This window comes from Onychostruthus taczanowskii, unplaced genomic scaffold (assembly GCF_017590055.1).
Source record: "Onychostruthus taczanowskii isolate IOZ18803 unplaced genomic scaffold, ASM1759005v1 scaffold157, whole genome shotgun sequence".
Classification (NCBI taxonomy): Eukaryota; Metazoa; Chordata; class Aves; order Passeriformes; family Passeridae; genus Onychostruthus; species Onychostruthus taczanowskii.
The window spans coordinates 305,217-315,449 of record NW_024498762.1 but is presented as its reverse complement, the minus strand read 5'-3'; the positions used below and the strand labels follow the sequence as shown (position 1 = coordinate 315,449).

At 46.8% G+C, this 10,233-nt stretch overlaps 1 protein-coding gene across 2 annotated transcripts in view; it reads left to right on the top strand.

Annotated features, from left to right (window-relative positions):
- The first annotated feature begins 8,574 nt into the window (after positions 1–8,574).
- Positions 8,575–10,233, top strand: part of NKAIN4 (sodium/potassium transporting ATPase interacting 4) — a 50,898-nt gene continuing 49,239 nt past the window's right edge. For both annotated transcript variants that reach the window (XR_005952240.1, XM_041399162.1), the window contains exon 1: positions 8,575–8,924. Coding sequence is in view for 1 of the 2 variants with exons in the window: in XM_041399162.1 (XP_041255096.1) it covers positions 8,871–8,924 (54 nt within the window). In the remaining variant the exon portion in view is untranslated. The remainder of the gene's footprint in view (positions 8,925–10,233) is intronic.

Genomic DNA, 10,233 nt, shown 5'->3' with positions numbered 1-10,233 from the left:
TAGATAATCCAGGGATTTGTGTTGGCGTTGGCTCTGCAGTGGTTGTGGGTGAATGTGTGTCTCACAGCCTGAGCCAGGAGTCATCCTCAAGCCCAGACACACAGTGAGCAGAAAAGACTCACCTACATGAGGGCTGCAGGACGGGGCTGTCTGGTGAGCAGCAGGAATGAAGGGATGCCACAAACATTTGTCTTTCTCAGCAAGCAAATAAATGTGTGCCATTCCCTAGCAAGTCCAGTTTGCACCGTTCCTGGAATTTGGGATGGGTGCATAGCTCTCTCCCCATCTCTGCAATGTGTGGCAAATGTCTATTCTGAGATAACAGATAATGCCAAGAAAAAACATCTGCAAAGGCAGCCAGAACTGCCTTCCCTACTTGTTCCCTTTATCTGCTTATGAACTGTTTCTAGCTTGAAACTAAGTGACAAATATTTTTAGCACAATTGCCATTGTTATAATTGTTATGCCTAATGTCAAGAACATATGAAACATGATGATAAGGAACAAATTACAGCATAAAATAATACAAGGCAGGCACAGTATCCTTGAGCTGTTTTCCATGTTGAGATTTTCCAGATAGAAATCATTTTGCTTGGCTTCAAAAGGACAATATGCAAACATGTAAAGGTCAGTCTGATTTGAGAGCACAGAAAACAGCCAGAGCCAAATTCTGCAGAGATTTCATGAATAAGTTCACCATAATTGCAGTGAAGAAGACTAACAGCAAGTGGAAACTTACTAAGATAAGCTACCTAGTGTGCAATTTTGCTTGTAAATTAATGATTTTGTATGATGGCTTTGAAACTTCTCAGGGGAAAAAAAAATTCTGGAATAGGATTTAAACCAAAGAGCATTCATTTTCACTTTTTCCTGTTTTACAGATTTACTAAACCCTTTCTAATCTATTAATAAGACTAGATTTTGGTTATTAAATATTGCAGTCCTTGACATTAATGAAATGGCATTACCTCTCAGTTTAAATGGCACAAAAATACCTGAAATATTCTCTTCTAGAATAGCTGACAGTACGAGCTTCAAATATTAAAGGCAAAAGCCTTTTTGGACTTGTTTACTGATGCCTTTGTGGGCTGAATTACAACCCTCACTAGTAGCAGCACTTGTCATGGACTGAGAAACTGAATCTTTATTGCCTTTTCCCCTCCCAACACACCTGAGATGAGCCACTATATCAGGATGTCACAACACTTAAATTGAGGGGGAACAAGAAGAAATGCAGATCCCTTCTTAGATAAATCTACTTAATAAATCTGAGCAGCAAGGAGCGAGGAATGGACCTGTTTGCATGATAAATGTCACCACAGGAGTCCTGCGTTGTCACCGTGTGTGACTTATGTAACTGTGTGAATAAAGTACAACTGTGAATGTAACACAGAAGTGTGTCTGTAACTCAGAGCTGTGTCTGTAACTGTGTGAATAATAATGCCACCCCAAACTCAGCCCTTCTAGCGCCAGGAGAAGTCTGGTTAATTGATGGGACTGTGGTAACACCCTTTTCCTGCCCGGTTTTTTGGTACTTCTGTTTTGCCTGCTCTGAGCAGCACCCTGGGAACTGCATGTTGTCACCTGAGCCACAAAAGGCTTCACCTCATTTTCAACCTCAAGAGCCTGAGAGTTCAGAGTGACTTTGGGGAGGATCTTATTTTTGTAAATCTCGACAGAAGTTTCCTACTAATCTTATGTCACATAAAAAAATACTAGAAAAATTGTATGTGACAGATTTTCTGCCACGGGATGAAACACCAGTTGTTACTAAATGTTTATTTTTATATTGTTATTTGTTATGCCGAATGAATAAGATATTTTTATTAATCGTAGCACTCGGGGCTATTGATACTCATTGCACTTGGCAGTCACAGTCTAGCAAGCCTAGTCAGCTACAATGAATATTGCCATTAAGCTACAGAAATGTCACATGCACTTAATAAAACTGTCTCTTCCCTTTCCTTGTAGAAGGGAATATTACTTTTTTTCCTTCCTTTTCAGCTGAGAAACCCACGTTTTCTGATATATTTCCTCAGTTAACTTGACACTGACACAAATCAGTAACTTCATCTAATGACCAGCACAGCCCTGCTCGTGGTCAGGCACCAAAGCCAGAGTTTAGGCAGGGCTTTAGTCCTACAGCTAAATCACAGTCCTGCCTATGCCAGGACCACACACCACAGGCTCCAGCACTGAATTTCATGTCCAGCTCTTCAAAGCACTGACAAGATCAGGACAGTAATCAGCCCCCATCCTTCCTCTGCATATTTATAGGGAAATCACTTCTGATTGAGCTCCCTGTGCACACTCCCCCACACAGCTGGGAGGGCATTTTAATGTGTCTATTTCTGCTACTCATCAGGTCACTCACACATCCTTCCATTATATTTTTCCACCTCAGAGCTAGAGCTGAAACAAAACTTAAGCAAATAGTTTCATTTATAAACCCCCATCAGTCCTTCTCCTTTTTTCATTTCAAAAATTGAACAAAATTTGGAAGGCTTTTACATGAGACCACAGGAAGCTTTACTCTGATATTAGAACAGCAAACAGAAAATCAAAACCTTTTATTTTAAAAGCAGCTGTTACTCCACGCAGCTTTAACTTTGTGTTTATGTCACATCCATGTGTGTCACATCACAGTTTGTAGCACTGTCAGTCAAAGCTGTCAAAGTGGCCAGCTCAGTCCAGGAGAGGGCAAAAGCCTGGAAGTACTGCTTGAATCTACTCTCTGTGGATATTCAGAATGAACTCCGGGAGGCTGGTTCAAGTGGCTTATTTCCAAGGCAATTAAGTCTTTCTTAAGTAAATGTGTGTAAAAAATGCTCCCTCAGCCTGGTGGCACCTGACACTGCTGACTTCTTAATAGGCCTTAGCTCTCCCTGGCTGGGATTGGAGAGAATATCACTGAAATCACAGCAGAAAAATAGCTGGGTCTGTGTATGTATGCGTTGGAATATCTTTGGCTGCATGTTCCATCCCTCCTTGGGGCAGGACTCACAAATGCCCGCTCCTGACACCACACACCCACGCTGCTGCAGATGTCCTTCAAGAGACACACTAAAAGAAACCCGTTATTGATTTCTTCTCCATCACGTCACTTGAGACTTGTTAAATTGGCTGGGGGAAGTTTGTAATCATTTGAGAGGAAGAAATGATTCCTAAGCAAATGGGGAAGCAGCTTTTCTAAATGAGAGCACCCTAAGCCAGTGCCTGAAACTGGAGATTGCTCTCACCCTTCAGGCTCTCTTTTTTGTCATATCATTTGAGAAATGCAACTGTTGCATGGAAACCTTGAATAATCACTTGGTATCAATACCCAGGGACCTTGGCAGCTGCATTGAATTACTCCTTGGTCACAGTGCCTAGTGAAACTGCGGCTGGAAATGTGGCTGCAGTCATGCCAGCTACTCGGATTGCATGGCTGAGGTGCTGGGGTGTCAGCTGTGCTTCCCCTGCAGGGTTTAACCCTTCTGGCACTGCCTCCTCCCTGCTCCAGGCTGTGCCTTTTTGTCAGGAATGCTGACACAGAATCATAGAATATCCTAGGCTGGAAGGTACAAGGATCCATCAAGCTCCTGGCCCTGCACAAAACAATTCCTTCATGTGCCTGAGAGCATTGTCCAAACACTCTGTGAGCTCTGCCAGTCTGGGAGGGAAGACCACTTCCCTGCGGAGCTGCTCCAATGCCCAGCCACCCTTTGGGGGCAGAACCTGTTCCAAATATCCAACCTAAACCTCTCCTAACACAACTCCATGGTATTCCCTGGGTCCTACCCCTGCACATGCCATGCCCAGAGCTACTACAGCACTGTTTGAGCAGCCTTTCTGAAGTTGTTACATGTTTTGGTCTCCAAACCAATAAGACAGGTGAGGAATTTCAGTGGATGAGGGAGGATTTTCAGGGCTGCTGCTCAGGTGAGGTGGTCTGTGGCACAAGGCACCCCGTCAGACTAACAAATATGCTGACAGCTTCCAGGGTGTGTCTGTCTCAATGTTTTTTCCTTTATAGCCATGGAGAAATAGAGCAAAGAGGGTTGTGAGAGGCTGTTTGTGGGATGTTATGGCAGAATTTCCACATTAGAAAATCTGTAAAGGTGTGAATTTGAACCTTGACTCCAAATGGATGCTGCTGATGTGTTTGATCCAGGGGAGGAACTATGCCAGTCAGGTTTCCTTCATGGAGGCCTTGATCTCACAAACAAGGCAGCTGCATCAGCCAGATATGGACAAATTGTTCCCCTTGCTGTTACTGTGATAGACCAGAGAACTTGGCGAGTCTGCCTTCTACCTCTGCCATCCTCCACCTGCTCATCAAAGAGTGATGAGAATTTGTTGTGCAGCTCAGCAAGTTAATATTAGAGAATTACAAATGTGAAATGCAGACGATGGCGATGTAAAAATGCCGAAAAGCTCTGATTAGGAGCTGCCCCCTCCAAGTTGGAGACTTCACAGGGATCAGAGAGAAAATGACAGATTTCACACACCAGTTCTGATGAATTTTACAGATTGCCCTGGGCTGCAGGGAAACCATTTCAAAGCATAGAAGTCATTGAGAATTTCTCCTTTCTTGTGCAGTGATGAGAAAAATTTCTGAAACATTGTGCTTTGCTGTCACCAGGCTGTTTTCCTCAGCAATTATTTCGCCAGGCTGCAAAAGGAGGGGAAGATCAGTGTGCCATGGCCTGCTGAGGGTGTGCCACTGTGGTGCTGCTCAGTTTGGGCTTCTCTGCCTCTCTGGTCCCTCTGGAGAGAAGAAGGACATGTCTGGGCTATTGACACCTCTCTTGGGTCTTCTGCCATGATAGCCTTGGCTTCAGTCCCAGAGCAGCAGTTATTAGCCCAGGGTAATGGCAGGTTTGAAAAATTACAAGTTTAAAATTAGGAGGTCAAGAGTTCTTGTTCTTTTTTTCATACTCTCTTTCTAGTTGGTTCATTAATCTTTCTCTATGCTGAAAGCCTTCAATAAGATGTGGGACACATCACAGAGTCCAGTTTTTACAGCCAGAGCTGGCTGCCCAAGGTGACTGGAGGCAACCTCGAGTCACCAGCAGTTAGATCCTCTCCCTGCATCCAACGTTAGTCTTGAGGAGATGGGGAAGAGCCCTTTCCCTCTCCCAGGCAGGAAGATGATTTATCCTAATTCAATTGTACATTTCAAACTTCCACAGTGTCCTGTGGCTTCACAGCTCACCCACCTTGCATGTGCAGACTTGCCAGTGATCATTTTGGATGTGTCTGCAGGAAATCCTGCTGTGTGCAGTACTAAGCTGCCATCACTCAGGCCACTGGCAGTAGGGCTTACTTCTACTTGTGACACAGAAATGGGATGTGACATGCCACCTTGGGAAGGCTGCTGTGTGCCCTGGAGCAGGGGAGTGGGCTGGCTGATTAGCTCTGGGACAGGCAGGCTTTGCCTTTGGGGTGTGGATGGAAAGGTTGGAACACTCTGACACATCTGTGTTTGATCAGACATCTGCAAAGGCACCGTGACCCAGCTGAATTTATTAAAATGGAGAGGGGGTGGATGTAAATGAACTGAGTGGAATAATGCACCCCATGGTACTGTGGGATGTAAGAGCATCTCCATCCTTCAGCAGCTGTGACAATTACAGGGTTTGGCTGTGAAGAGACATGTCCCCAGCTAATACTTTCAGCCTCTGCTGCTTCTCTTGATCTGTCAGAGCGAGGAGGCTGCAGGTATTAGAGATAACAAGCTGTGGTAAGGTATTGCTGCTTTGTTTCAAGTGTGCTAAATTTGTTTCTTCATCTTTTCTAAAGTAAACCTGTGACTCCTCCCAGAAATTTGGATGAAATCAGACAGGTGATAACAAGGTCCCACTAGCTAAGGTTAGTCACCCCTGGCAATGCAGCTGGATCCATGCAACAGTACATTTGGATGGGAAGAGGTTCCTGATTCAAACCCTGCCTAAGAGCGGGGATGTTCAACCTTTGGAGCATCATTTGAACCTGAGGATGTTTCCCACTCCACGGAGGGATTCCATTCCCTCCATGAAGTCAGGACATGCATCAGAATCTTAAAATACAGGCACATCTTCAGGAATTAAAGGAGAGTAAAAGAAACAACCAGGATCTCTTAAACATCCCTGTGGCCTGGCATTTGGAGAGGGCTGCAGTAATGACTGCTTGACCAATTCTTTGTCCTTGGTCCTCTCCTGATGGTGAGGGATGCAGCTGCCTGTGATTGCCCTGCTCTGTGTACACATATCCCTGTACACCAATATCCCTGCTAAGAATCACTCACACCCCATCCAGAACCTCTTAATCAGGAGAAATCCTTCTTAACATTCAGACTGAATTCTTGAAGCAACATTTCATCCATCAAAAGCTGAGGGTGAGTTTATACTTCAGGAAATAAAATATTCAGGATACTGAGCAATTTTGATTTTCCTTCTTTTTAAAAATATTTAGGAAACTGAGCAATTTTTATTTTTCTTTTTTTTTTTTTTTTTTTTTTTTTTTTTGCTAAATTAAAGTTGTAGTTGGTTTTATGAATTAAACTTTCAAGGTAGATGCATGGTCCTGCAGCACTCGTGCAGGAATTCAGATGGTCAGATACACAGGTAAGAAATCATATGAATGAAGATTATAATATCAGGCTCTGGTAGTTTTAAGTTTCTTTGAAGTGCAGGTTTTGTTATTCCTGTGGCCTCACCCTTATTAAAAAGCTCAGGAAAGTGTGTGTTTTCCTTCACATGCATGTCCTAGCCAAGCCATGCTTGCTTTCCCACAGCTTATCAAGATAAAAATGCAGGTGGAAAAAATCCTATTTCTGTCAAGCTTAGCCCTTCAGCAGCAATACCTTTTGCTGTTTCACACTGTGTCTCCTTTGCAGTACAACTGAGCTGGAAAATAGCAATGCCTACAGGAGGTTTTTAGAAGCAGGAGGTGGAACAAGAGATGCAGAAAACCTTAAGAACTGGCACAAAAGCCAGGTTCTAACCTGCATGGCTGTATCCCAGCTTTCCCCTGCTGTTCCCAGCAGTTTCCAGAGCACATAACAAGTCCAGCCTAACCCCAGGCTGCTTTTGGCCAAGTCGAGCTCCTGTTCTAATTCTGATGTCAGTTGCCTGACCCTACAGTGCAGAATGAGACCTCCCTGTGCATTTTGTAAGGAATTTTTTATCTGCATTCATGAAAAAATAAACTGATCTTTGCTCCGTTGCCTTTTCCATTCAAAATCCACCTTCTGGGGAATATGAATACTGCCAAAGCTTCCCCAGTCCACAGTTTTCTGGGTGAAATAAATTGGTTACTTCTCAGGGTGTTTTCCTTTCACCTAGAACAAAACGTGTTTTATTGTACTTGACTGCATTAATTGATGCCTTGGTTATGCACAGTGCACAGGTCAGATAATCAATATATTTTACCATTTAAAACCAGAAGGATTTGTGATCAATTCCGAGTCTGCCTTCTAATCTCAGGTATTCAGACTTGGTTTGTTTGTTTGTTCTGTTTCTCCCTGTAGCTAATGTGGATAACAATAATGTTGTTAATATAAGGTTTTAAACATTCCTAGCACTTGAGGACCAATCCTGCTTCCTTTGGATACGGGCAGGCAGTGCTTTCCTCGAGTGAAATGACAGAGCTGCTATGATTTCAGCTGCCACCTCCTTCTCACCCCACTGCAAGGAGCAGCAGGCTGTGCTTATTTAAACTGGAAGTGGAGCTGATCGCTGCTGGTGGGGAGTCACACCCTGCTTGGGAGGCAGCAATGAAACCCTGACTTGCTTCAGAGGAAGAAGGGACAGCCAGAGCAAACAGAACAAACTGTTGTGCAGACGCTGGAGCCACCGGAGATTGCAGAGGCGACCTTGTCACCAGATGAGGCTCTCCCAAAGCTTCTTATCCTGTTGTGCTGAGCTTAGCAGCAAGTCTGTCCCAGTCACAGCGTGTGGTGTGTGACCTGCTCCTCGGGCCGGCCACAAGTGCGTGCACAGGGTGGGCTGGCATGAGCCGTGTCTTCTGGATCCTGCTTCTCCTTCAGCAGGAGAGGCGGTGGGAAGGACTCGGGCATGTAAAGGAGGTGGTTCTGTGATTGTGGATTTGCTCTGCTGTTCACAATTAAAGCCGACTGAGTTGCTTTTCTACAGCTGCAGGGTACAGCGAGTGGTGCACACAAGGTGCTCAGACAGAAGCACTTTTTGGAAGCAGAGCGATGGCTCTCCTACATCCCTCTGCTCCCAGTCAGCTGGGTTCCTTCTCAACCCTGGGTACACTCTAAAATACCCATAAACGTGAATTTTAAAGAATCCCGTCTGTTATCACCCTTTAGGAGTTTGTTTTCCATGTGCATCCTCTCTGAAAAACCATTGCATTTTAGGTTAGTTTGGGGGTTCAGTGTTCAGGGTGAACATGCCAGCACCTGCACGGGGGAACATACGTGGGAAGAGGAGGGGAGCTCCACAGACGGTGCGTCCTGCACGCACACCTGGCCAGCACAGCCCTGTGCCCCGGCACGGCCACTCCCGCGTCCGGCCAGGAGTAACACGGAGGTCTGCCCCGTCCGGGGAATCGGAGCTGCCCCCGCCTCCCGGGGGAGGGCCGGGGCCGGGGCCGGAGCATCCCAGCGCGCCTGCTGGGGCCCGAGGGGCGCATCCCGGCGTTGGCGGCAGCCCCCGCCCCGCCAGCCCGCCCAGCCTGCGGGACGGCAGCGCCGCCGGAGCGTTGCCCTTTTAAGCTGTGGCCCCGCTCGCCTCCTCCCCGGCTCCCGGAGGGGCTCCGGCAGCCGGCACCGAGCGAGCGGCACCGAGCGACCTCCGCGCCCGCGGAGCCGAGCGGAGCCCCAGGGCGGCGGGGCCGCGGCCACCGGGCTGCCCCTGCCCTGCCCCCGCTGCTCGGGGACCATGGGATGCTGCACCGGCCGCTGCACCCTCATCTTCCTCTGCACTTTGCAGCTGGTGAGTGGAGGCGCTCGGCATCGGGGGGAGCCGGCGGGGACCCGCGGGTTCGGCTCGCCGGGACGGGGCCGCGAACAAAAGCGTCTCGGTGCCCGCTGCCCCGGCAGGGCTCCTCCGCAACTTGGCTCGGAGCAGCAAGGTGGAGGGATGTGGGCTGCGCTCCGGGGACGCTGAGCTGCGCCGGCGGGGATTTACCGGTGCTTAGAACTCAAAAAAAAAAAAAAAAAAAAGAAAAAGAAAAAAGGGGGTGGGGGCGTTAAAGAGTAGTTTTCCATTAATAAGTTTGTGCTTATAAAATACAACTGAAAAAAGAAGAAAATTACTCCTTGAGAGGAGTCCCGGCGGCTCGGTGGCGATGTTGCAAACCAAACCAAACTTCATACGTGCACAAACCCACCGGTACCTTCAGACTCTTCCGTGGAGGGGTCCTCCTGCATCCCACCCTGGTCGCCCGCATCCCACCCTGCTGGGATTTGTGCTGGCTCGGAAAGAATTATTTCAAACCTCCTCGGGATGAAGTGCTTAGATAGAATATGCCTATTATACGGATATATTTATGTAGGAATAAACTTCCCAGTGTGCGGAGAGTGCGGTCCCTGGTGGGAATGGGTCCGTCCTTGGCGGGTGCGGGTTCCTGGTCCTTATGACATCTGCATAGATGATAAACAAAGGTCTGGTTGTTCCCTGAGTGTCTGCGCATCCAGCCTGGGTCTGGAGGGTCCCCTTCTTGTCAATAGCTAATGGGCTCCAGGGCTCCTCCAGCCTTAAAAAGGAAATGACAGCATCTAGAATTTTAATTTCATTGCCGTGCCCCAAATTTGCTTTATTTTGGAGCGTTAGCAGCGCGCAGGAAAGGGCAGGCTTCCTGCGAAGTTCTTTTGAATAGTTTGCTGGTGCCAAGGGGTGAGTTTAGTTAAAACTCTTTGTTTTGGAGTTTGGTTCTGTGACAACGTTTCTTTTCCTGCAAAGACTCAGGGAGCAGACACAGGACTGAGGGTGGGAGAAAAAAACTGGGAACCTGCTAGTTTTGAAATGATATCCATCTGCCTAAAATTGAAAGGGAAGAGGGTGGGAATGCACCCCTGTGAACCCAGAGTAGCACAACTGGAAGATGAATGTGGAGGATTTGACTCATCGTTAAACAAAATACAGAATTGATGGGGTTTTCTTGCACAAAAGCGTCTTGCTCAGCATATTTATGAGCGAGTTGAATGGCTGGCAAGTGTATTTAGTCTCCTGGATTATTTCTTTTGATTTTTCACCCGTGATGACACAAGAAAGAAGCTGCACCCTGTATTACGTTAGAAAT